The 27,570-nt window shown below is 34.9% G+C and overlaps 2 protein-coding genes and 2 non-coding genes across 4 annotated transcripts; 3 read left to right on the forward strand and 1 right to left on the reverse strand.

Annotated features, from left to right (window-relative positions):
• Window positions 1-1,211: 1,211 nt before the first annotated feature.
• Window positions 1,212-12,132, reverse strand: LOC147408031 (puromycin-sensitive aminopeptidase-like). Its single transcript, XM_086436871.1, has 30 exons — window positions 12,051-12,132; window positions 11,841-11,916; window positions 11,489-11,565; window positions 10,708-10,821; window positions 10,537-10,611; window positions 10,340-10,447; window positions 10,034-10,246; window positions 9,873-9,934; window positions 9,731-9,758; window positions 9,535-9,621; window positions 9,392-9,417; window positions 8,465-8,528; window positions 8,251-8,331; window positions 7,269-7,316; window positions 7,156-7,174; window positions 6,967-6,971; window positions 6,857-6,868; window positions 6,698-6,754; window positions 5,185-5,294; window positions 5,015-5,095; window positions 4,742-4,925; window positions 4,049-4,197; window positions 3,800-3,938; window positions 3,549-3,699; window positions 3,383-3,460; window positions 3,114-3,289; window positions 2,631-2,741; window positions 2,326-2,442; window positions 2,150-2,221; window positions 1,212-1,476 (listed from the first exon to the last, which is right to left on the reverse strand). The coding sequence occupies exons 1-30, from the start codon at window positions 12,111-12,113 to the stop codon at window positions 1,396-1,398; spliced, it is 2,664 nt and encodes an 887-aa protein (XP_086292997.1). The 5' UTR covers window positions 12,114-12,132; the 3' UTR covers window positions 1,212-1,395.
• Window positions 12,133-21,811: 9,679 nt separating this feature from the next.
• On the forward strand, window positions 21,812-26,507 carry LOC147408032 (rRNA 2'-O-methyltransferase fibrillarin 1-like). The gene is made up of 7 exons (XM_086436872.1): window positions 21,812-21,971; window positions 22,058-22,383; window positions 23,176-23,271; window positions 23,364-23,441; window positions 23,556-23,732; window positions 25,712-25,780; window positions 26,143-26,507. Exons 1-7 carry the CDS (start codon window positions 21,956-21,958, stop codon window positions 26,317-26,319), a joined length of 939 nt encoding a protein of 312 aa, XP_086292998.1. The 5' UTR covers window positions 21,812-21,955; the 3' UTR covers window positions 26,320-26,507.
• LOC147408033 (small nucleolar RNA snoR60) lies at window positions 24,394-24,463 on the forward strand. Its single transcript, XR_015177120.1, has one exon. It is a non-coding gene; the product is annotated as a small nucleolar RNA snoR60 (small nucleolar RNA).
• On the forward strand, window positions 24,594-24,664 carry LOC147408034 (small nucleolar RNA snoR60). The gene has a single exon (XR_015177119.1). It is a non-coding gene; the product is annotated as a small nucleolar RNA snoR60 (small nucleolar RNA).
• Window positions 26,508-27,570: the final 1,063 nt, after the last annotated feature.

Consider the following 27,570-nt stretch of genomic DNA (forward strand, 5'->3'; position numbering starts at 1 on the left):
TATATTAATAAATAATCATGTATTACCCTATTATATTAGAGGTCTAAATCAGGTTTGAAAAAAAAATTATATATATATATATATTTTTTGGCCATACCTAAGACTTTGTAAATTGATGGTCGGTCACTGAATTTCAAATTTACAAATACAGATCCATGAGTGAAAAAGGTTTTTTTTTTTAATTTGATTTGAAAAATTAATGGAAGAAAATTAAGGACATTGCACTTGAGGCACAGTATCGTTTTCTTTAATATGTTATTTGCTCCTGATCAATTTAAAAAAAGAAAAAAACTCAAGTTTAGCAAAAAGTTTTCTAATGAGGTATTTTCAATATATGTGGATCACATTCTCCCAAGTCTTGATCACAATTTGTCCACGGAGTCAATTGAGTATGCCGCTTGATGAGTCATATTACATATATAATATGGGTCAGGATCCGTAGACACATAAAATTATTCATAAAATTACAACATGTTTTGTCTTATATAAATAAAAAAATTCATCAAAAATCAATTTATTCTATAATTTCTAATCCCATATTTGCAAGTTGAAAGATTCTCGATCGTTCATTTGTTGTAACATACTTTTGATGAGGTTAAAAATTTTAGAATGGACTGATTTTTTACGAGGCACAAAGATCATCCCTTAACAACAAAAAATAAATAAATAAATCAGCTCATTCTCAACTTTTTTGTTCATATAAAAACAAAACAAAACGCGTTGCAGCTTAATGGGTAATGTTAGAGTCGGTGCTGAAGTAACAATAAAATTGATATCGATTCTCACATTGCTGACGTGGAGGTGCACACATAAGCCACAATGAGACTTTTTTGAAGACCAGAACTACTTTTGAAATTTAATAAGATGAAACAAAAGTAGCAAGCAGTGCCACGTGTCAGAAGAGGTTGGATCTTGGGGTCTGAATTGATAAGAATAATGCTGGAGTGACTTTTAAGATTGTACCTTATATCAGACTTTCCTGACGTGAAAGTGTGCGGAACCATATATCCTTTTCATCGAGATACGAGTGAAAAGGTATTTATGGTTCCTAACACGTTGGATCTTGTGGTCTGAATTATATAAGAATAATGCTGTAAGTGATCACAAGATTGTACCTCATATCACACTTTCCTGAAAAGACACGTCATCGGAAGAAACCATTCAGAACCAATAACTTTGTGCACCTCACATACACAATAGCACCCAAGAAATTCTATTATCAACACATGCATATTCATATTATGAGATATTTATGACACTTTTTCACCACCCAAATTAAGCTCTCCAAGACTGTCTTCTAAGACATTCTCACCACTTAAAATAACACTATCTTTTAAGATAGAAATTTATAACAGTCTATATATATATAGATATCTCGGTTACTTTCAACACATCTCATGCAGCTAAGCTTTTTGAGGCAATCTCGAATACATTCTCCGAAAGCCCGTTGGCAGACATTATCATCTCCAGCTGTGCCTGTGAAATACCACACATATCGTTCCTTTAGAACACAAAAACAAGAACAAAGTAAACCTGGAATTGTATTGGGTATTGGAGACATTCAGTCTCGGAATTCAACTCTCTAGACTTGGCAATAGGAGTTGAAATGAACTCCAGAGTTTGTTTTATAAGTGAAAGTGTTTGTCAATTTAACACGTCTAGAATATGGATGGAAGTTGTTAATGACTTTGCGATGTGTTGATAATGAATTTAAAAAAAAAAAAGACTAAGGAATCTACAACGAAATCCACGGTTTCAACAACATACCGACCTAATCACAGACCTTATTTGCACAATGCATTAAAAGCACAATTCCAATAAGCAAAACTAACAATCCAATACCACTAGTAACTCTTCAGGCTTTGACGTAGAACAATTTGATGAATGCACCAAAGAAAGAAATGATGATCAAAACCGTTGTCTTTTTAAACACTTGAAAAATCTCATTTGGGTCACCAAATGTTTAATGTCTTAAGGCTTGATGGTCATTCTTTTGCCAGAGAGACATTGAAGGGTTTGAGTTGCAACTACATTGTAAGTATGCCAAGCCAAACACTTAAGTAGTTGTAACTTGTGGGAATTGTGACTCCCACTGTCCAACCCATTTCGAACATGGCCTCAAAGTAAGACAATGAGATTGGTTTGTTACCTTAGCCAGGGCTTGTCTTGTCTCATCAAAACGTCGCCATCTTGAGAAAGCTGACACCATGCGAGAAGCAACCTGTAATCCATGCCACCCAAAAAAGTATTAACAAGTCACAGATATGCAATTATACCCCCAAAAAAATTAAAATTAAAAAAACTTATGCTGCTTTGTTTACACACCTGAGGATTTAATTTATCTAGTTGCAAAACCATCTCGCCCAAGAATTTATAGCCTGATCCATCCTTTGCATGGAAATTCACGGGTGACACACGAAATCCTCCAATGAGGGAGTATACCTATACACAAATACAAAATCCTATTAATTTTACTACTATTAGTTCAGAACATTTGTGGGTTCAAGAGCTTTTAATTCAACTGAATGTATTTTGTTCCAATCCCACCAAAACAGAATATTATTAAATATCGAGGGGAGACAAGGAAGAGAATATCGAAAATCTATTTTCAGCCTTAAAATTAAAGTCACCTTGTTTGGACTACGCATGTCAAAGGCAGGATGCTTCAACAGGTTTCTGACATTCTCGACATTACCAGGAATGCTCGATGAGGATTGAAGAGAAAACCATTTATTCACAACCTGAAATAAAGGAAAAAAACAAAATTATAATGATTTTACAAGTACTTTTATGCATATTAGAATACTTATATCTTATTTTCATTTCTTGAGGTCAGAATAGTAGCATCTATGACGTTGAAATTAACAATGAAAAGCTTCCACAAATGGGGTTCATCAAAAAAAATTTATAGATGAGAAGTAAGAAATAATATTAATCATTAATAAAAGTATTTTTTCCAAAGTTACGCCCATTCTTTTGTGAAACATCAAACTTTAACGATCACCAATCCCCAAGAAACGGCATCAACCAAACATTACTAGGTCTGCAACATAAACGTAAAAATGGGAAATAAAAAGGACAGTTGGCATCTAAGAATTCAGAGTGGGACTAACCAAAGAGTCATGCTCCCACTTTGTATAGAAGTCGGCCAGAACATCATCACGGGTTTTACCAGGGTTCTGGGATAAAGCTGCCAGAGCTGCAAAACTTTCAGTCATATTTGTAGCAGATTTGTACTCATCCAACACAAGTCCAGTCATCTCGGGATCTTCAAGAGAAGCAAGATAGCCTATAAAAAAAAATTAAAAGAAGAGTTAAATGAAGTATTCAACCAAAATATAAGTGCATCCATCTTGCACGAATATGATCCTAAAAGACTCACCAAGAGCAATATTCTTTAAAGCACGCCTGGCCATATTCGGATGGTCAAAAACGTATGGCTCTGAGCTTCTGTTATTCTCTACCTATTAAACATTAAACTTCAAGTTAATTGCTGGATGAGAGTGGATAAGGCCCTAATCTAGAGATGATTCCTTTTGTAAGATAACCTACTGTGCTCAGAAATTCTGCTCTTAATTCGGAAGCTAGATGCTTCCTGATGAAAGATCGAACGGCATAAACAGCATCGGGATCCGCAATCTCCATCAAGTCCATGATCTCCCCTTGCCCAGGAAGAGTAATTGCCTTTGTAATGAATTCCTAGCAAATTTATAAAAGCATTTAGAATTAATAAGTGAATTGTGTTTGAATTTTCAAAAAAAAAAATTCAAAGAAAGTCTCGCAATGACCATCATCTTACTTTATCCAAGCTGGAGTCACAAAGTATACTTCTGAGCCCGTCCACAAACTTTGGATTCAAAACCAATGGCTTGTTTTGCTGGAAATCAGCCACTAAGCTAAGCATCAACTTCCTTGCCAATACTTGTCCTGCCTCCCAACTAAAGTTTAAAAATTATCCATTAAAACATGTTGGCATTCAATGGAAATGAGAGTGAAATCCGACCCCTTTTCATTAAATGGAGAAAAAGGTAATCCATTAGAGACATACCGGTTGAACTCATCTGAATCATGGGCAAGTAGGAAAAGTAGGTCATTGTCAGTGAGATCAGAGTCGAGACGGACTGGAGCACTGTAGCCCCGCAAGATGGAAGGAATGGGCCGCTCGGGTATATGGGAGAATACAAATTCTTCTTCTTTCTGCTTTGTAACAAACCATGGTTCAATTAATACCATAAATAACATCATTCAGTTCATTGGAGGAAAAAAGAAGAGATCTGCTATTGGGACCCCAACGTTTACTTATTACACCCCAATTTCTTAAATTATTTATCAAACCCCAATTAAAGATTAAAACAAACACTTCAATTATAACGAAGGTTTGACTCAAATTATAATCTCAACATTATAGCACTGGTTCAAACAGTTTCAATAGTTGTTTACAATTATGATTAGGCTCATATAAAATCCTAAACCCAAAATATAGAAATTTAGCATAAAAAAATAGAGCTTCTATTGGTAACCCAACTTTTACTTATTCACAACCATTCACTTATTTTCTATATTTTTATTTGGGGTGTAATAAGAAAAAATTGGGGTCCAGGCTGCTTTTTTACTGGTAGTATTTCACTCTAAACCTTATTCGTAACCATTCAGACAATAAAGTTCTCCGTCATGAAGAAACACAACATCTTAAAGCGATATACAAGTTGCTAGCACTAAATGCCGAAGAATCAGAGCGGACCTTATTTAATTGAAGAACAGTTGTGTAGACTGGTTGACCATTGGATTTAACTGACTGAAGCAACCCTTCATGATATACGGAGTTAAGAGGTATGTCCTTCCCATTTGAATCAAGGAGACCAACAGCAATAGGTATGAACATGGGTTCTTTTACTAGCTGACCCGGAGTTGGAAGCACTTCTTGACTAAAAAGAGTCATCCACGTACAAGTCAGTAATGTTTCCATAAGCCAATGAACTGCACATAGATTTGATTTAAAAGCATGCATCTGTACCTGAACTTCAATGAATAAGTCTTGGCTTCAGCATCGAAGGATGAAGCAACCTTCACGAGAGGTGTCCCTGCTTGAGAGTACCTGTTTTTATTATTCATCCCAAACGAAATGTGACCATACTATTAGCAAGTGAAATAAGAGCATAATAAAAGTATGGGGCATGGACATACCATAATAAGAAATTTTTGAAGTTAACATCATTTGCGTCCCGCATGGCAGCGAAGAAGTCTTCACAAGTTACAGCTTGCCCATCATGCCTCTTAAAATAAAGATCCATACCCTAACACATAGAGAAGGTATACTCAACAACTCTCAGTAGACAAAAAAAAAACTCGTCTATATGAAGTAAATAAACATTACTGAAGACATTACAAGATCCTATCCAAGGTGACGTTCTTCACTATGGCTGCCCTTGACAAGATCTCAATGGATCATATCATTTCTCATGGTTCAATTATTGTGGATTGTTTGCTACTCATGATAATGTGTTGATGAATATGTTAATAACCTCCTAGTTGATTGTTAGTTTTTCCACCATATTTTGTGCCACTTCACTAATCTCTTTGGAATCAACTGGATCTTTCCTCAATGACCCTTTTTCAAAGCCGGCAGTCCACAGCTTTTGTATGGAGAAGGACATTATGGAGTTTGATACAGTTTTGCTGGAGCATTTGGCATGAGAGAAATAAGTGGGTTTTCGATGGAAAGGCAAGTCCGATCCATGAGGTCATCATCATCATTTTAGGCCTTGCTATATTTTGGTGCAAACCATTTAAGGAGTTTGGGAGATCTTTCTTGAAGATTTTATTTTTAGGAGGGAGCTGCTTTGTAAGGACACCATGGATGGTTTTTTTTTTTTTTGATATCCCAGGGTTTCCTCACACCCTTTTTGGGATGGGACTAGTCCCTTACAGCAGCACACCCCAACCTCAGAGAAGTTTCTCAACGTGCAAATTGGAGAACTCATGAGACCACCCAGTTTCAAAAACACGATCAAAGGGAGCAAACTCGTTGCTAGTTTTACTGCTGAGCCAACACCATGAAGGTACCATATAGTTGTTTTGGTTGTGTAGTCTCTTCTTGTTTTCTTTTTCTTTGTGTTATGTTGGTCCTTGGGTAGGTCTTTACCTTCTTTTGTTTCCTTACTAGAGTTTGCTAGTGCTGGTAGGCATGGACGTCCTCTTTGGGGTTAATGGTGTAAATGAGGAAAAGTAATAAAATTGGAGGGGTACTATCAAAAAAAAGAGAGAGGAGAAAAAATAATAAAGCTGAAGGGATATTTTTGGAAAATGAGGGTAGAAGGGGAAAGGGAATAAAGTTGGAGGGGTATTCTTGGAAAGAGGAGAAGAGAACTAAGTGCTCTTTCTTTTCTTTTTTCTCCTTTTGATAAGTTCTTGTATTTTACGGGTCATCTCGACCCCGGTTCTTTTTTCAATAAAATTTAAACTTATCAAAAAAAAAAAATTGCGTAGCTGTCCTCGAATTCGTGGGGAGGGGATAAACATTGGGAAAAGAACCATTGTATTTTATTATATAGATTTCCTAGTTGATGAAATTTGCACTTATCGACAAAAAAAATCACAAAAATAAGACACCATCTCTTTTCCTTCTTCTACATATGAATATGTAAGACATAAGAGTAGCAAGGTTTATCTAGAGGCTTAGGTGAATTAATGATCTTACTTTTCGGAACCCATGACTACCAAGCAAGGTTTTGTACATTCTCACAACTTCGGCTCCCTGTTAAACAGATCCACAAGAATTCATCATCCATAAATTGACAAAGATCATCATAAAAAACAGAAAAGAAAGACGTGAGATTTATGGAAAGAAGATCCAAACCTTCTTGTACACCTATAAACATAACATAACAAAGAAATTGTTAGATATTTATACAAAGAAAGGGAATGAAGAAAGAAAATAATGCTGCATCAGAAAATGCTGATACTTACAGTTACTGTAAGTTGATGTTGGTGAGGGCGCCAAATCAGAATCATAAAACCAATCATGATTGCACAACATCAGCCAAAGCATCAAAACACACCGGAGTTAAAAGCGGACAACCGCTTCGAAATTACAAAAACATTTGCAGACAGCAGATATCAATAACCCAGATTAAGATAGAGAGCACACAAACTCACCAGTGTAGAAGTTATCCATCTGTATAAAAGAACAAAGTAACAAAGTCATTAACAATTACATCTGATGGTTGGTAAAGCTGTAGAGCTAATAATAATAATTAATTATTACCAACCTTAACATATGAATGTGGGCGTACAGGATGAGCCATAGGACCAGCATCCTAGAGATTCACCAAACAAGTATCATCATTTAGACACATCATGTTATACTAGGAAGCAAACAATCAAAATACTAAAGTAACAAAACCTCGAGAAATCATGGGCAGAGACAACCAAGTTCAGATTCTACATTATTTTGTGGGGTTCAGTTCGGTTAATTTGGCTGAATCCAAGAAAGTTTTGGGAAAATTTCGGGTGGAGGGGGTAGACCAAAAAAACTGGGCCGGGGGGGGGGGGGGGGTCCAGGTTGAAAGAATCAGCAATTATTTCAAAATAATGCAATTTTTTAAATTAATCGCTGATTAATCACCAATATTTCGGTGGGCCACCTTTTCAGCAATTTTTCCCAAATTTTGGGATAAAAGCTATCAACTAAAAGAAGACCATTTTATGAATTTGGAACATAAAGCATAAAAATGCATACAACAGACTGGGGACATTTACGGTGTGTTTGGATTGAGAGAAATGGAGAGAAAAGAAAACAAAAAAAAGTGAGCTTCTCTTGTTTGGATTGTTAAGTGGGTGAGAAGAGAAAAGAACTGGAGAGAAGAGAAGAGAAAAAGGGTGAGTTTTCTCTCTCAAAAAGTGAGATGGAGAGAAACCCTATAAAATATTTTATAATTCCAACTCTGCCCCTAGATCTCTTTTAAGACATTTTAAAATTCCAAAGTTGTCCCAATTTCTCTCCAGTCAATCCAAACATGGTGGAGAGAAACTGAGATTCTCTTCTCTTAATGGGTTTCTCTTCTCTCCACTTCTCTGAACCCAAACAAAGTACCCTCCCTGTAAAACTAATTATATCGACTGTTGGGAATAAAATGTTAGTGCCTCACTCTGTATAAAACCAGAAAAAAGTCATGAACAATAAAATAACTACAGTAACAAACAAAATAGAAGGCATTAATGTAAATAAATAAAAATAAAGGAATTATCTACCTGTGGAAATTGATAATTGCGAAGCAATGCGACATCAGCTATCCGCTTAACAGTTCGGCTTCCCATGTCAGAAGAAAATTCCTGCAAGTTGCAATACAATTTTATGGATGCAAAAGCTCAACCCAGAAGTATTTGATATATATGAGGATTGAAGACATATTCTAGAAGGTTAAAAATTACGACATTCATTAGGAACATAGAGAAAGTAAGCTACCTGATCACGAAAGACGGTGAGACCTTCCTTTAGGCTGAGCTGGAACCAGTCACGACATGTGACTCTACAACAAGTTTTAGCATAACCCTTATATCAAGTTCAACGTGGCTTTTGAAAATTAAATCTGAACTCCAAATAAACAAATGTAGCCTAAGACGAAGATATCTAAAATATAATCTTCTGTTAATCAATATAAGTATCATGGGTACCAGATCAGTGTATATCAGCCAGGTATTGATATATTTTAAGTTGAGAATTACATCTAACATTCTCTATCCCAGCTTAACCAACAAAAGCATACTAATAAGCTTACATGCGTGGTAAAAGAGCACACAAGAAGTCTCAAATTAACATAAATGCACACAATTGGAAATATTAATGTATCAAATGTCAACAAGGATTCAACCAACTACTCCAAAAGACCGATCTGTTGGAGAGTGGTACAACTATGAATATAAGAGGGTCAGTCACGGGGCTTAAATGGGGTTTGACACACCCAAGAGTGGAGGAAAATATACACTCAACCATGTGAACTGGTGTAAGCAATGAGGTAAATAAACAACAAACATTGGGCAAGTAAAATATAAGAGAATAGCAAGTTTTGAGAAGGATGGGCATGGAAGATAAAATGAAGGAAAATCGATTGAGATCATGCACAATGATGAACATTTTTCTGCAAATCAAAGGATCTAAAAAGGGATAGAAGAAGGTCAGAACAGAGATTAGAAAGAAAAGATATAAAGATAAACATCTCGACTGAAGATATGGGTCAAGATAAAATTCAGTTGGGAAAAAAACAAAATAAATGGTGACCAATCCTAATATTTGGAACAAGGAATGGATGATGAATATCATTATCGTGATCATGATAATCATGAATTGAGTTTTTGAATGGTTTCAGGAAAAGATTAAGAGACATGTACCAACCTGTTGCCAGTCCAATTGTGGAAATACTGCAATGTTGACAAGATAAAAAAATATCAATCAGTGAGTATTTGAATCATCAATCAAAACTAGGAAGAAATCAACAACTAATACCACTAAAATCCTTTACAGAGTAGAGGAGATACCTCGTGACCAATAACTCCAAGAATTGTAGCATAATCCATATCTGTAGCAGTTTCAGGAGATGCCAAGATAAGCTCTGAATTGAATACCTGTATATAAAAAATAAAAATAAAAACATTTCCAAAATAAAATAAAATAAAATCAGCAGGGTGATAGCATAGATAACACGCTAATCATTTGAAGAAGAAGCAATCATACATTCAAGCTCTTGTTTTCCATCGCTCCCCTGGCAATAAATCAACAACACAATGTTAAAAAGAAAATGTTTTTGCAGAAAAAATATAATGTAGAAGTTGCATAAAAACAAAAGGAAATTCATTCCAAAACAATAGCAACTTACATGTCAAAATCTGGAACAGCCACGATGTTGAAGAGATCTAGGTCATACTCAAGACCGAAAACCTGAATCAATGGCAAAAGGGAAGCAAAGCACTCTTCAGAATCTTAGTTACAATGAAGAGTCAAGATTGCAGATGAAGAATTGAAATGTGACGAACTAACATCCTCATCCCACTTCATAGCTGCCTTAAGGGAATACATGGCATGGGCCGTTTTTGATAGATCCTCTGCCGGGGTCCAGATCCTCAAAGTCACCTTCCGGCCCAATCGAGTGATGAAAATGTCATCTCTACTCTCCAACTTTCCCGCAACTAATGCAAACAAGTAGCACGGTTTTTTGAATGGATCCTCCCAGAGAACATAATGTTTACCACCCTACAATAGAATAAAAGTAAAGATAGTGAGAAGCAGTAATAGCAAGACCGAATCCACCTCCAAGTCTTTTCTTTAAGAAGATGTGATGGTCACCTCAAGGTCCCCTTGCTCTATGAGATTCCCATTAGATAACAATACCGGATATGAGGTCTTATCAGCTTCAATTCGACAAGTGTACTTTGCCATAACATCAGGCCGATCCTAACAACAAAATTGGATATTTTAAAAAAATTGTAAAGTAGATTATTAGTGTTGGATAATCAGCATAAAGCCAGTCAACAACGACAAACCTGATAGAATGTGATTTTTCGGAAACCCTCTGCTTCACATTGTGTGCAAAAGCTCTCAGAGGACTTGTAAAGGCCCTGCAAATAGAAGAGCAAGTACAGTGTATGTAATGCCAAAGAAAAGGTGTGTACCATACAAGAAGAATTAACAGATGTTATCAACATGTGTTTCACCTCCAAAGACGTGTTGTTATGAGGGTATATCTCAGTAACAATTTCCAAAGTGAATGTACCGCTTGGTGGGGATGAGATTGTTAGATGGCGAGAATCCAAATGGAAATCCTCTTTCTGCATGCAAAAAAAATCCAATCAAGAAAAGCTTGACAATAAAAGTAGAAAATAGGGTGTCCTCAGACTTCGAAGAAAATTTCCCATATTAATGAACATTATCTATTCTAGATGATGGACCATACAATAGGAGTTCAAGTGTTACAAGAATTAACCGTAGAAAATACCTAGAATGAAAAGCTATACCTTTTCTAGCTAACGCTATATCTTCTGTCAAGACAAGAGTCTCCAGCTCCTTTATTATTAACTCACAATCCACATTATTTTGTCCTTTCTCCCACCTTTTAGAGCCTTCAACTTGGACCAAAGCATTCCTTCTTACTAGTATCATTATTATAGTCTTTGTAATAAAAGCCTAAAGCATCTCAAGTCTCAACTGCCATTCCTTTATCTTTTATACATTTGGGGAAGTTCCTATATTTGCTCAAATCTATCCTTTCGGTTTTTCTCTATTAAACTTGTTTTATGGGTTTAAGAGTGAAGGCTGGGTTTTCATCTCAGGTCTATGGTATTTCCCACACAGACTTTACCACCTCACCAAGGTGACACCTTAATCTTACCACTTGATACTCATTCTATGAACATGTTTCTCGAACAGATTATAATATAGCATATAATAGCACCATGACAGCAAGCTGTAGTGAGGGTATGATAATAAGCCTCCTACCTTCAATTCCTCGTCATTAACTTTAATTGATACTAGCTTTAAATCTTGTCCATCCAAGATGAGTGGAGAAGAAACACCTGTTACCAAAGAAAAATAAAACAGAAGAGTTTTTATCAAAGATAGCTTCAAAGTCCAAACCAAAGCAATAAAGTGAAAAGCTTACTGAAAGATGAAAAGCTTACTGAAAGATGTTGGCTAGAGAGAGAGAACTATTTTAGCGGAAATTTTGAGATGAACAAATAAATTTGAGTGTAGTAAAAGGAGGATGTTCCAATACAAGCTCAAACATGGAAGGTATCCGCTACAGGTGATTTCATAGAACATCAAGATAACAAGATGTTCGAAAGATTACCTTCAACTCTGGGGTAAATGCTTATTTTTGAAGCGACAATTGTACTCTCCTCTCCCAGCGAAAATTTCAAATCCACCTAAAGTAGTAGTTCAACAAGTATTAAAACAATGTCATTTCCACAAGTACAGAAAAACAATATATATATATATATATATATATATATATATATAATAAGAGCTGATGTATAAATTTTCAAAAGTTTTAACATACCGTATCAAAGTAGAAATCAGGCATTTTATAATCCTTCAAGAAGATCTCCTTTGGAGTATCCATTTTGGACTTTTCAGCCTAGATCGGGAGGGGTTGTGTTGTGACCAAACAAATTGGCCCCCGTTGGCTTTCGGAACCTCTGGAACAAGGATGAGGAATTCACTTAGTTTAGTCAATAAAAGTGTCCATAGCGTCCACAAGAAACATCTCAATCATGAATCCGTGAGAAGTACACTTATGGAAGTTCCATGGTTAATTTTTTTCAATGAGTAGAGATGCCATGGCTAATGGATAAATTACATATGATGAGACCCTTAATAGAAACCTTTAAGTCCACATAATCAACTAACAAATATCCTACATCCTACACAAAATCCAATCTAATGCAGCCAAGAAGAACATTTTTAGGAAAAGTATGTGTACAAGGTCGGGCAGATTTTAACTTTGAATCAACTTACAGATGATTAAGGATATAAAAACAGATCACTTTTCTGAAAATGTAACCCATAACCAATGGGTAATCAGAACCAGAGACCATGCACATTTCTAAGGTAAACAAAATCAAAATAACTTGAGAAATACACTATGTATATTGACTCACTCCGCAACCTTTTCCAAGAAGTATATAAATTGTTGAAAAATCAGAGTTACTAACACTGAAGCAAGGTATCGCTGATTTCTAATCAAACGCTCAGCCAAACATGGAAAAATAATAATAATAATAAAGCATGGAAGGATTGTTTCGATTTTCTTTTTGATAGTACTTGTCCAATCAGCTAGATCCTGGATTTGATTTTCTGCCAATAACTAATTTGTTCAATCCATGGATCTAATTTGAATGGAAGATTCATGAATAAAAAGATTACTTCTCGTAGTATATAATTTTCCCATTTTTATTTTCACTTGATTTGTATACTTTCCTCAATCCAAATAAAAGAATTGGGTATACTTTTGCAAGCTCTTTCAAAATTAGATTGTTAATGGATGCTGTAAATTATGTTTCAGAAAAGCGGTCACTTATGAAAGCATTCAGAAAATAATAGGTAATGGGTTTTATAATGAGCAAGGCTCATGGAGCTAAGGCCAACTAGAATCATATATTCTCTCATATAAAATCATTTATAAAACATAGGCTTTGGGAACAAAGGCAATCCTCCTTTCCATCAAAACTGCTAAGCAAAGAGCCTTTATTAATCACAGAGATCTTTGACGAGGTCAAAAATTGCCAATGAATACATCAATTATAAGATTTTCTTTCAGATAAACCAGCTGAGGTATGTAAGATTGACTTAGAGAAAGAATTCAACAACATTAATATGAATTTATTGGAGGTAGCACGTGGAGAAGGATTATGAAATGTCAAATTGTTTACTCAGAATCATTCTTTATCTTGGTGAATGAAAGTCCAACATACTATTTTCAGAGTTCTAGAGGACTCGTGCAAGGTGCACCTCCATCACCTTTCTTGTTTGTGTTGTTCTGGGACGGTCTCATGGTTGTGATAAATCAAGTAAAATGTAAGGTTTTTGAAGTTGGAGTATCCAATTGCCAATGTCTTGGAATGAGAGAGTTGCCTCCCATCTTCTTAGTTGGACCTACCCTTGGAGGCCATTTCTTGGTCTAACTTAATTGGACTAGGGTGATTGAATGATTCAACAGGAGATAAGGTTCTTAAAAGTCCAGATATTTGTTCAATGAAGAAAAGATGATCCTCATTAAATCTTTGCTATCCCACACTAATGTTCTTAGTGTGTCATTCTCCATTCCTAAGTTAATCAGGACCCAAAAAGACACATTAGGTAGAAAACTCTTTGGAATTATAGTAACTGTTCTCATAAATTGCATTAGTTGAGGAAATTTGTTTGTTCTCCAAAGGTCATGGGTTGTTTGGGTTCCGTAAGCTAGAGTTTAGTGGTTGCAGAGATTTGCAGTAGAACCTGAGTCTTTCAAGGACAACTATTGGGGCTAAATTCGGAACTATTTGCAATTGAATAGCATGGTGCTGAGGTTATAACCTTTATGGGTTACGTGTATGGAAAGGCATTATGAAAAAGCCGAATGCATTCAACAAATGTATTTCCTTCAAAGTAGGTAAGCGTGACAAGGTCAAATTTGGGAAAGATTGTAAGTGCATGACTCCCCTATGATGTATCAATTTCATGGTCTGTTAGTCATTTAAAATAAATAAATATTACAACTTGCAAGTCTTCTGCGATGAATTTTTAATATTCCCCTAATGATGAACATAAATATATGGAAGACGAGTCACAATGGCTCTTTTTTCCATCCGTTCATCATACTCTCCTTGAGTAAAAGAAGCACCCTTTCTTCCCAACCACCTTCTTTCGGCCCCAGTATCTCATAAAAAAAATGGATCAATTATCCAATCCGCCACTTTGTACAAGATTTTGATGGTAGACTACCTTATCTCATTGGATTATAAGTGTCGCCTCTTGTTTCGTGCACAAAGCCAACAAGGAATCTATAATCATTATTAATTGTAAATTTTCATATTCAATTCGGTTTCATTTCCTTATCCTCTATGGAATTTGTTGGATTCTAACTCAATATTTGTTGTACTTTCTTCGAAGTTAACATCGGATTTCATTTCTAGAGGTAGGCACTTATGGAGAATGATCATATTTGCGATTTTTTGGGGTGTTTGGAAAGAGAAAAATAGGAGAACCTTTTATGAGGGGAAAAAAAAAACTTCATTTCACAATGTTATCCTTAAAACCTCTCATTTTATGATGTTCCAACTCTAAGATGGATAAGGATTCTCAACGTTTGTTTTTCGAAGACTTCATACTCAGATGGAAGTCCAAATTGCTTAGTAATAGTTAGCATTGGCATCCTCTTTTTGTTTTATTATCTTTTTCTATTAGCCTTTTGGGCTCCCTTTGTAGGTCGGCCTCCTCGACAACCTCCTTTTTCTTTCTTCTTATGTTACTTGTCAAAAAATAATGATAACTAATGACTGAACAATGTAATACTTATGCAATTAATGACTTGCATTTGAATAACACAAGGGAGGAAAAAACGAAATCCGAGCTACATTTATATCAAAGTAAATGCAAATTGAATCAAAATAATTGATTGAAACCAATGATATTACACAATATAAATTTCATCTCAAGAAAGAAAGCCCATAATTCTCAGAGGACCCAACAAAAGCCGCAAAGAAAGAAAAAAAATTCAATGAGGAAAACTAATTTTTTGGCATTTAAGAAGCTAACCCAATATTTAGCACCAAAAAATAAAAAGGTAACATCTTTGAAATTCACCAACAAGTGAATAGCTGCACCTCCAAAACATTAACCTCAAAAACCAAATAAAACAAATGTACACACGATTATTTGACTATGTATATACGATTGGAAACAAATAATACGACGATCACGATAATAATGTTGAACCCATGTATCAAATTTCATCCAAAATGCAAAAAATAACTAGATTGAGGATGGGGGAATCCCAATAGCAGAGAAGATTAAGCCCAAAGGACCAGTATCTGCCACAAACCCAACTTTTGTAAGCATAATCAACCAAGATATTTGATTCAAAATTCCTGACTAAGCTCCTATTGATATTATTAGTTTAGAAGCCAAACAACCAATAATAATATATAAATAAAACAAAAAAAAAAAAAAGATATAAATTAGATCAAAACAGAAGGATAGTTTCCCAGATTGTAAAAAAAAAAAAACCCTCAAAAACAACCCAATCCCATATATCAGAGAAGCCAAACAAACCCCACAAGAGTAAACAAATCAGCTACTATAACCTTATTAATTCAAACTATGGGCAAGAAAGATCATGAAAATGTGAAATATATATATAAAACAAATAATTGGCTTTTCGATGAAATATTTAAAATATAAACATGAAAAATAAGTGGGTGTAGAGAGAAATATTTTGTTCTTCTTACCTCCGCCGGTGCACAGCCGAAGAAAATGAGAGAAACAGAGTATCCTTCGAAAACCTACGACGCAATAATAAATAGAGGTCTTTCAAGGACTTTTCTATTATGTAACGACGTTGGACGCTGGGTGACCAACATATTGTTGAGATGGGCATAGAAATGCGAGTTTCCTAGATGTTGTTATTAAGGGATGGAATTATTGTCATCTGGTTGTTCATTGGACGGTCGGAGTCCATCAACATTGTATACTATAATATTCGAATATAGATTTTTATAGTAAAGGACGTAGAGATAAGATTAGAATAATTTAATTCCAAACTGCTCCTTGATTTTCTAAATCTTACTTCCAGATCCATATTTGGAAAAAACTTTATATATTTGTATAAAATAACGAAAATACCCATAGTATTTGTATTTTCGATAATTAATTAATTTTTTATTGAAAACTTGTTTAATTCCGATGGGTTTTATAAACTCGCTCAATATTTTGAACTTATTGGACAAATCAATCTTGGTCGAGTCAATGTGAATGACGATTAATATGATAAATCTCACTCATTCATCAATGATAATGAGATGACTTAGGCAGGTTATCTGGATCTTAGACGATTCTTAAAACTAAGTTTCGACTTTATTCTTTTAAAATTTAATATTTCATCAGATCTCATCTTCTTTTGATATCGAGTTGACTTGTCTGGTTCATCTCATCTTGGAAATTATATAAATTTTTTGACTAATTACCATTTTATATTGAATATGAATATGATGAAATTTTGATTCCGGCTTACTGTTCATTTTAATTCCCATAACATTAATAACAAGATCGCATGGATTTTAAAGTGATGATTCCGCTAATAAAGGATAGTGAGATCGCTAGTTTTTAGAGAGATCATCATTTGTGTTATTTTTTTCATTTAAATTGTTAAAATTATTTATTTTATTAGAAAATGTAAACCCAACCGACTTGTCTTGGCATGAAATATTTGGGAGAAATAAGATTAGGGAATTGAAAAGTACAAAAGTACATAAGGTGAAATTGTTAGAGAATAAATGCCCATGCCAATGGGATCACAATATTCTCTCCACTCAGTTGGAAGAATTGGTTGGAAGAATTATTATCAACTTCGATGTTATTTGTAGTGCCTCTGGCCTACACCATTATGATATTATTCACTTTAGATTTTTTTTTACCCAGCATAACTTTAGAACACATCATATCAAATAGGGTTAACCCTTTCCTTATAGCTCAAGCTATGAACATCTACCCAGTCAATGTGGAACTAAACTCACAACTTCCCCTATCATTCCATCACAAGATGACTCCACTTCGACCTCAAAGGTCTCAACAGCCATTTTCCTTGGTCAAGGGGGCACACTAGCGAGGCTACAAAGTAATCGTGTGGATAAATAATAGGCATTTCAAGGATATCACATTATCAATGGCAAAAGAGGGCAACCTATTAATCCATAATATCACGGCTTCAAATGCATGGTTCTAAATTTTTCAAGGAATAGAACCACGGACCATTAATGAGAATCTTGTTTCCACGATATGGCAACACCTTCTTTTGACATAACCATTTTGCTCATATGTGTGTGAGCACGATAGACTATGTGAAATGCCAGATGATCATAGGAAGCTTAATAGGGCTTGAAATTAACCACCACCCCTAATCAAAGTGAAATTGTTTGAAATAAATTTTCAACTACTAGTTAAGATGCTTGAAGACATTCAATATCAAAGTAAATTTCATAAAGTCACCTAAAAAGAATACATAATAACTATTACCTTCATGAGACAGCACCCCTAATTTCTGAAAAAATAAAATCAATAGGAGTAGCATTTTTTGTCATGGCTTTATGGAAGGGTAGCTTATATGATTTCCCTTTCTGGCAAGCTTCACATACCTCAAGAATTCAATTCTAGAAAGAGAGAGAAAATGTAGATGCAACGTGTCAAATCATACTGAACGTTGGGTGGCTAAGATTCACCCAAGGGTTTTTTCTATTTAAGGGAGTTAGGCGTGTTTTAGCAACTCCTGACTTTATAAACATAGATTTCTAGGGTTATAAAACTAAAGAGAAAACAATGATTGTTCTTGTTCTAATCTGTGGACATAGGCACAATGCCAAATCACACAAATCATTGTGTTCGAACGTGGATGGAGTTTAAAAAATACATTGTTATCATGAGTGAATCTATAAACAAATGAATATATTCTTGGAAATAGTCAGAACATGTAAGATATATATAACCCTAATTGAAGGAATTGGCATGAAAATGAGAAGCACAAATGCAGGAAATAGGTAAACTTGGAGAGATTTGAGGTAATATGATTAGTTGCATCAGAGTTGGAATACAATTTTCGTAAGAGTATGAAGGAGCAGCATAGTAGGTAAGGGGGATGCGCATTGGGCTGCAATGCATGGATGAAATGTCGATGGTTGCAGAGACCATATGACACGTCCAATTGCATATTTGACTAATGAAGTGATGAGACTGAGATTGGTAATCAGTTGGTGGTGGAGGGCCTAGACCACAGCATGTACCAATCGAAAAACCACGACCATGGCTCCAATTGGATTGACCATGACCCTAGGTTTATTTTTCGTTATAGAGGCCTTATGTGAGATCATTGTGGGTGGCATTAATGCAACTTTCTCCACTCAATAAAAGACTAAGGATATCAGAGACTTTAACATGATTGTCACATGTTGTGATTGACGTGTCAAACAAACTAGACCAATGTTAGCCCCAGCCATTGCTCCCAACCACAATCCGTCGCGTAAGGTAGAGAAAACATTATAAATTTGGGTCGCATTCAGAGGCCTTAGTGAGAGCCAAACAATTTTTCAATATATGAGTAACAAGTTTTAGAATGAGTTGATCGATATGATGAGGAGATGACCTCACCAAAAATCAACTATTCTGAAACTTCTAACCCCATCAAAAGTGGTTTACAAAAATCGAACGGTCAGCGATTCTTCAACTTGTAAACTACGGTTAGAAGTTTCAGAATGAGCTTATTCTTGGGGAAGATGATTTCATCACCATAGGTATCATCTTCACAAAAATCAGTCATTTCCAAAACTTCTAACCGACCCCTATTTTGAAAAATGTTTGGCTCTCTTTAAGGCCTTAGAACACTTCCTTATAAATTTTGTTGAGATTTCGTCAAATAAGTGAAGGGTAATTCCGGTATTTCAATTTTTTAAAATTTCATAAATTCCTTTTAATCTCTCTTTACACTTTTTTTCTACCCCCTTTGATTTTAAAAAGGGTAATTCCATCTATGTCCCTACCATTGTGGAGTTGACTCCTCCGAACCATCCCGCTTAAACGAGATAATCATTAAACTTGGGTGTAAATATATAAATCGAATAAATAATAATTTTTTTTTATAAACTATGCTGTATTAGAAAATTTCCCGTCACAAGATCATAGTCTTATTGATAAAATAAAATTTTAAATTATTAAAAACAATTATTGTTATAAAATAAAATCAATTGACTCCGATGGGTTTTATTAGATTGTTTGATATTTTGAAAATACCAAATCTTGGACAATTCATATGGTAAATCTCGCTTGTTTCACCAATAATACAAAAAGGGAATTAGGCAACTCACCTCGGACTAGCATTCCCTTAATAAAAATTATATGAGCCAATCAAGGTTTGTAAATTTTTTTATAAAATATCCGACTTTAAATTATTTCAATGTTTGTGTATGATGTTGTGATTGGAAATTTTATAATCCACCAAATTATATAAAATATAAATTTTGTATGATATTGGGATTGGGCATTTTCTAATCCACTATATTTTATAAATTATAAATTATGCTAGATTGTCGGTGGAAGTAACGGCCACACTCCTAGCCCAAGAGCGGGGCTATCATTCCTCAACAAACTACCATCCATTTTTGCCATGGGGCAAAAAATTGATAATTTTTTAAAATGACAATCACACTTGAAAATTGTTATATTAGTGTCTTTTATCTCACTCGTAAGATGTGATTTAAATCTAAAGGCTAGGATAAGTTCCTCTTTTGGAACATTATAAATATAATGTTATTGGGAAATATATACTTATAATGATTAGGATTTTCTTCTTGTATGATTTAAGAAATAAACGAAGAGGGGTGTACAAGGGTTTCAAGGCCTAAGTTTGGGACTATAACCCTGAGAATTATTTATTTATTTATTATTATTCTCCATTAATTTCTTAGTAAATAAGATTGGATATATCCGTGAACGTAGGCAATGTTTTCAAAACACGTAAATCTTGGTGTTCTCTGGTTTGTTTCTTGATTTTCTAACATGTATCTCTAACTTCACAACAAAAATCACATCTTTGGAAAACACACATGCTTGTTTAATTCCACGGGGATCGCACACCATTGATGTCTTTGCCAAATAACCAAGCAACCAAGTTCATCCTTTTGCCATGGTTAAAAGTGCAATCACTTTTGCTATATATAATCCCATGTTCCACCTTCCACTTCATGTTGTACGCTTTTGATGTCCAACTTATACTTAGTAACACTTTAACTAAAAAGAAGAGATTTACTAGTTTCAAAATCATCCAGTACCAATTAATTCCATCACTTAAAAAATCTTCCTAGCACTCCAAAAAATCAAGAAAAAGTTGCACCCCTTCCACAAACATGCTAAAAAAAAAATGCAACTTTTTTACTCATCCTCTCAAGAAGTGTTCACAATGGGTAAAAAATTTATCAACCTCTCCAAATTTAAAATATCCAAATCCTCCCAACCCTCCAATTTTGCATTTTTCGTATATCTTTTGCCATGATTTATTTTTTGATCGACATATATCCAATGTTAAAAATTGAATTACTAGAGTTATCCAATTGTAGTTCTTACCACTACCAAAGTAAGTGTTTTTTGAGCTAGGTTGTCCTTTTTCTAGGGAAAGAAGTCATATGGTAGCAGGAAGTTGCTTCATCAAGTTCATAAGAGAAGCAATTTTCTTCGCAAAATATAGTTTTTTTGGCCTATAAGTCTATACGCGACACCAAACGCTATAGCAATTATCTTTTTGTATGAGTAATTTATTTATCTAAGATTCACCTACAAAATTTTGCTTTTGGATTGTTAAAAAGTCAAGGTTTTATTTTTTTCCCCCACGATGTTTACAATATATAAAAGTTAACATTAAATTTTTTTTTTTTTTTATCATTTAAATGCTGCCTAGACCTTAAGAGGGTCTATTGCTTAAGCCTCGCCTAACGCTCTTAACTACCTAGTTTGATGGTAAAGGGAGACGATGACCTTGTGGGGTTCACCAAGCATAACTTAGGATGTTGCTCTAAGAAATATTATCAAACATCATGTTAGTATGTGATGTTAATTCCATTTTTAGAGTTCTTTAGTGGAGTGCAACAAAAAAGATAAGATCGATCTTTTAAGAGGGATTCTATTGTGACACCAACTTTTGCTAACACCACCCCAATTCATAGGAAAATCATCAAGGAATTAGCACCCGGAGAAGCTCTCTTCTTTAAAAGATATTTTTTTGTGGAGTGCAACCAGCACTTTATGATATGCTAATAGTTGATTCCATTAAAAAGAGAGATTCTATTGCCACACCATTTTTACGAAGAACACATCCATTCACATAATATTGAAAGAGGAATTATCTCATATGTTGGTGTGGCAATAGAAGCTCTCTGAAAAAAAAAATACACAACCGTGTGACAAAAACCCTAAACCCTAAAAATCACATAATATCGAAGAGGAATTATCTCACATGTTGGTGTGGCAATAGAAGCTCTCTAAAAAAATGCACAAGTGTGACAAAAACCCTAAACCCTAAAAACCCTAAACCCTAAATACGAAGAAAGAGAAGATTTTTCATATAAAGCATCTTCAAACTCAACTCTTTTTTCTTCAGCCACTCTTTGCAGGAGAGACCTTGCAATCCTTCCTAAAAACCTTTCTCCGTCTTCTCTCCAAATCTAAACAATGAGACCTCCAAGAGGTAAAAAATCTCTTCTTCATCTTTTTTATTTCACGATTTCGATTGTTTGAATCTTAAAGATCGTTCATTTTCTGTTTGATTTGCAGGCCGTGGTGGTGGTGGTGGTGGATTCAGAGGCCGAAGTGATGGAGGAGGAAGAGGTGGTAGAGGAGGCGGAAGAGGTGGATTTGGCCGAGGTGGAGATGGCGGAGGAGGGAGAGGCAGAGGTGGGGACCGAGGTAGAGGTCGTGGTGGTGGAAGAGGTGGCGGAAGAGGCCGAGGTGGTGGTGGAATGAAGGGTGGAAACAGAGTAGTGATCGAGCCTCATAGACATCAAGGGGTTTTCATTGCTAAGGGGAAAGAAGATGCTCTCGTTACTAAGAACATGGTTCCTGGTGAAGCTGTTTATGGAGAGAAGAGGATCTCTGTTCAGGTGATTTATGGCATCTTTTTTTTTTCAGATAAATTAAACGAAAAAAATGTTGTTTAGTTATTTTTGTTTAGGTCTTTAAATGTTGAGTTGTTTGTTAGGGTTTCTGTTTGGGTGTTAGTATTTAGTAGGGTTTCATTCATGGTTGGTGTAAAATCCCTAAAGTATGAACGACTACTAGGTAAGTTTAAACATTCTTGGTGCATGTTAGCACACATATTGATGTTTGCTAACATGCGCCAGGTGGTGTTCTCTACACTTGCCCTGCAACTGCAATACATGCCAACTCGGCTCATTAGACAAGTTTGTTTGTTTTTTGTTTCCTTTTTTGCATATAAATAAAATAGATTTTTTAAGTATTTCAATGCTCGGTGTCTTTATAAAATGAGATTTTTTGTGATGGATCATATATTAATCTAGTTTATAAAAGAAAATATTTCATGTTTAAAAGGGTTCACTCTTCCGAGATGAGGCGAGCCTTGAGTCATCTTGGTCTCATTGGTGCCAAGATGAGACAATCAAGTTTAAAAACCATGCTAAACTTTTGCTGGAATCCAAGATCTATTTTTGGGTGAGATTGTATTTGACTGCACATCTAGATCTCTTTGGTTTGATTTTTTGTCACATATTTAGTGGGCATTTTAGATGTAGTAGTGATGTCTCACCATTTAATTTGTTCTAAACAAATATGCTCTATTTTGGTTTATTGTGAACTTCGAAAATATGTGTTTTGGAGTTGACATAAGAATTGACTTGACGATTTTTTTAATATATATATTTTTTATCTTTATTCAGAACGAAGATGGAACCAAGGTTGAATACAGAGTTTGGAATCCGTTCCGTTCCAAGCTGGCCGCTGCTATCCTTGGTGGTGTTGACAATGTTTGGATTGTGAGTGTAGTTGTTCATTTTGTTTTACAGCTTTAGCTTTTGTGCTCTTTTTGTGAAATGTTTTTTTAATTTCTGTTTGTGCTTTATTGAAGGTTCCTGGAGCTCGGGTTCTTTACCTTGGAGCTGCTTCAGGCACCACAGTCTCTCATGTATCCGACATCGTTGGACCTGTAAGTTGCACATGTAATGGGAACTGAGATTTTTCATTTTCTACAACAGAATTGGAAATAGTTGTTCTATGATCTTTTCCATGGATTTATGTTGCCTCTTGTTGTGATTGTTAGACGGGAGTTGTCTATGCTGTAGAATTTTCCCACAGAAGTGGAAGGGATTTAGTCAACATGGCAAAGAAACGAACAAATATTATACCCATCATTGAAGATGCTAGACATCCTGCAAAGTATAGAATGTTGGTTGGCATGGTGGATGTCATATTCTCTGATGTTGCTCAGCCAGATCAGGTCTGTGCTTCTTGGATTGCTAGTGTTCTATTTATGTCTTATTTAAGCTATTTTTTCTCAAATAAAGGAAGATTGGCGTACAAATGGTTGGTTACTAATGGTGGTGATGCAAAACTACTATATGTTCATTATTTGTGTAGTGTTCTCATAGCTTGCTTCCATTATTCCCGAGAGTTTCTCAATCAACAGTTATATATATATATATTGTTTCCTAATATGTAGGATCATTTTTCTTTGGGCCATGATCTTATATTTTATCTTAGACATTATTTTAGTTCATTTCTGAAAGTAACTTCACTGAATCAATCATTTTCCCCTATTAAAACAGTTTCAAGTTTTTCATGTTGAAATTTCATCAAGTTTACATTTTTTATTCTTACTATTACTTGGTATCTCTTGACTCTTTCATATGGTTAATATGAAAATCTCGCCATTTAAAGCTTGAAGTTGTATTTGTATTTTTAATTGAATTCACTTCTTTTGGTTTGATTTTAAATTGTTTCGAATTTTACGTTGTTTTTAGTTTGGGATCCTTCTGATACATGTTTCCCATTTCCTATATCTAGATCATCTGATTCATGATGGTTCTAAGAGACCCCAATGATAATTTTTAGTTTTTTATTTGCCTATCCTTGTGGATATAGGTGCTTTTCTTGTTTTCAAGCATGTGATGAACTACTCGGATTCCCCTTCAAGACTTAATGGGTGATGTAAGCTCGAGTTCTGATGCAAGACTTAATGCCTTTCAATTCCAATATTTTTATTGCTAGTTGTTGTGAAATTTTCTTGTGAATTTTCCCCATTCAGAGTGTCATGTTTTCAACAATTCCTGATATTACATATAAAAAAAATCCTGATATCAAGCATATGATGAATTACTCGGATTCCCCTTCAAGACTTAATGGGTGATGTAAGCTCGAGTTTCTGATGCAAATGCCTTTCAATTCCAATGTTTTATTATTATTAATTGTTGTGAAACTTTTGTGTAAGCTTTCCTAATTCAGAGTGTCTGCTTTCAACTATGTGCAAGGACCTACTTTTTATTCACAGTTGGGATTGTCTGGTTAGACCTTTGTATTTGGGATAAGATCATGATGATGATGTTGAGGTTGGAAAGTCTGAGAAGTGGGGACATATCAATGTTTAAAATCTCTGTATACTGTACAGTCTGGTAGTGACTTCCATTCTGCCTATTATAGAAGGTCAAAGGATAAGAAGTTTGAAATCTGTTACTCAAAAAAGTTGAGCTGCAAGCACTTTGTAGATAACATCGTCCTTGGTAACTATTAACAATAGTATTTTTATATATATATCTATCATGTGATGATTCTTTCATTCATATTCCTGTTTAGGACATATCAACTTCATCATTAATCCCAGTCTGTTATCTTTATTATATAATTTGATTCATTGGATGTTTATAAGCAATTCAATTTTCAATTAAATTTAATCTACAATGCATCCTTTTTGAGCTTATAATTACATCAAGCTAAACCACATCTGTTCTCGAGCTTTCATTCATCAACTTTTATTGCAAAGAAAACCCTCTTGCGCTTGCTGATCGGAGTGGTGAGGCATTTTTATGGATGAGGATATCTCTTTCTGGATTTTTAAACTCTTGAGACAGCCCACACTTCATGCAAAAACACCCTCTTTTGTACAGCTACCCTTTATTTATTTTTACCCTCAAGCCTAATAGTTGCCAAGTTCAGTCTTTAGAGCACGGCAGAGCTACCCATTCAGCCCCAAAACAGTTCAAGTCCAGTTTTGATTGGTTGGTTAGGTCTCTCTATCTGCAGCGTCTCTTTTTTTTGTGTGCAAGTTTTCTTTTTTGGGCATATTTGATTCAGCATCAAGTTTGGATATATTGTTTTAAAATCCTGATATTGGAGACCTCCTAGATTTGGAGATATCCCAGGCAATCAATTTGTACTGCCAGATTTCTCTAATAATACTCGACTGACTTCCTTCTTTTGCAGGCTAGGATCTTAGCACTGAATGCTTCATATTTCCTGAAAAATGGAGGACATTTCGTTATATCAATTAAGGTTTGTTCTGCAGAATTTATTAGCCTTGTCAATTAATGAGTCGCTCTTACTTTCATCTTCTTGTTTCTTTGGGAGGAACAAAAATGGAATTTATTTGTACTGCTCGCCATTTTGGTTTTTGAACTTTCATTTTTAAGATAAAAAGTAAGATGAAATGAAGAGCTAGTTATTGCTTAGAAACCGAATGACGCAGGTAACAGATGTCAAGTTCATGCATTGTCCACTTAAAATCAACTTTTTCTTTAACTTATATACTGATTCAGAGAATTGGGAAATCATTCTTATGTTTTTCCATATAATGGGTTTGCCCTTGTTTTTAATTATTATTATTATTATTTTTTGATTTCCTAATTGTTCTTTAGGCAAACTGCATCGACTCTACAGTTCCTGCTGAGGCAGTGTTTGCCCAAGAAGTAAAGAAACTCCAGGCAGACCAGTTCAAGCCTTCAGAGCAGGTTACACTTGAGCCCTTCGAGCGAGACCATGCTTGTGTTGTTGGTGGTTACCGAGTGCCAAAGAAACAGAAAGTTGCTGCCTGATAGTGTACTTGTATTCCGGAGGCAAAGCAAATTTTAGTACCTTTACAATGACCGACTTTGTTTATCTAATGAGAATTATCATGTTTTTGTTTATCTTAAATTTTGAATTTGATTGGGTAAGCTTAGCCTTCTGTTGACCTTTTGTTGGTAATTATGAATTATTTATATGCAAGTTTCTTCTTAGATCATAGATTTGAGAAAAGTTGGAATTGATGATGATGATTTAGATTTTGGTAGTCTCATGCTATCAGTTGCTTTTGGTTGTTTCGTTCGATCCCTATGTCACTCTGACTGTTATATTCATTACGACAATGGCAATGCTATTCTAGGCATATAATGGGAGAAAGTGAACCAAGGAAGCTTTTTACTGGAAGTTTTTATCTATTTTCATCTTGGATTCTCATCCTGTTTACAGATCATACCAGGATGATTGGGATGACTTATCTTGTTATGTTGGACAAAGTCTTTTTGCCAGATTTGTGAAACACAAGAAGTAAGGCAGAGACTCGATTCTCAACCGTCCAAGGGAACAGTTCCAAGACCCAACCCATCCAGATCATGATTCAAATTGATTTGTCGCAATTTCTACTATGGCTGAGCCCTCTAACCTGGTGTAGAGTGCTTGGCTTGAGTGTTTCGAGAGGTTGAAGGCAATGGCATTATGTAACGGGTATGCATTGCCAAGACTCTAGATCATAGTTTTAAAACTAGAAAAGAGTTTAAATAGAATATCCACCTCCAAGTTGACTTGCTAACAGGTATGTATGCCAAAGACTCTAAATCATATTTTTAAAACTAAATTAGTAAATTAGAAGAGTTTACTTGGATTGAATGTCCACCTACAAGTTGACATGAGCATAATTTTTTAATATTTAAATACATGATAATATTTATTCTCCCCAAAAATATGAAGGAGGGACTAGTTGATAGTTGCATCCCAACCTTAAAAAATCAATTCTTTAAATGTTTGAAATTTCTTACCTGTTGCACCTCTCTCTCTTTCTTTTGTTGAAAGTTGGTTAATAAGTTCTCTTTAATCAATAGTGTTGAGCATAGTAGCCAAGGTCTCTCCCAGAAAAGAGGGCACAAGGATTTATATGGACTTACCTAGTATGTGTGGTTTGTGGGGGTATTGCATGTACCTTGGGAATTTCGACGAGATATGGTATTCTAAAAGGCCAGTCGGGCCTACGGGTAGAAACACCCTTGCCATAAAAAATAAAAAAGATCTTTCTATGTTTTTTTTCCAAA

The sequence above is a fragment of the Akebia trifoliata genome, chromosome 3 (assembly GCF_017979445.1).
Source record: "Akebia trifoliata isolate Shusen 1 chromosome 3, ASM1797944v1, whole genome shotgun sequence".
NCBI lineage: Eukaryota > Viridiplantae > Streptophyta > Magnoliopsida > Ranunculales > Lardizabalaceae > Akebia > Akebia trifoliata.

Excerpts from the sequence above, each read along its gene's own strand:
- LOC147408031 (XM_086436871.1), bottom strand. The coding sequence starts at position 12,113 with ATGGATACTCCAAAGGAGATCTTCTTGAAGGATTATAAAATGCCTGAT. Across the intron at positions 5,096-5,184 it reads TTCAAAAATTTCTTATTATG|GTACTCTCAAGCAGGGACAC; the intron begins GTATGTCCATGC and ends TAATAAAAACAG. Across the intron at positions 4,198-4,741 it reads CTGTTCTTCAATTAAATAAG|AAAGAAGAAGAATTTGTATT; the intron begins GTCCGCTCTGAT and ends GTTACAAAGCAG.
- LOC147408032 (XM_086436872.1), top strand. Across the intron at positions 23,272-23,363 it reads GTGTTGACAATGTTTGGATT|GTTCCTGGAGCTCGGGTTCT; the intron begins GTGAGTGTAGTT and ends GCTTTATTGAAG. Across the intron at positions 23,442-23,555 it reads TATCCGACATCGTTGGACCT|ACGGGAGTTGTCTATGCTGT; the intron begins GTAAGTTGCACA and ends TGTGATTGTTAG.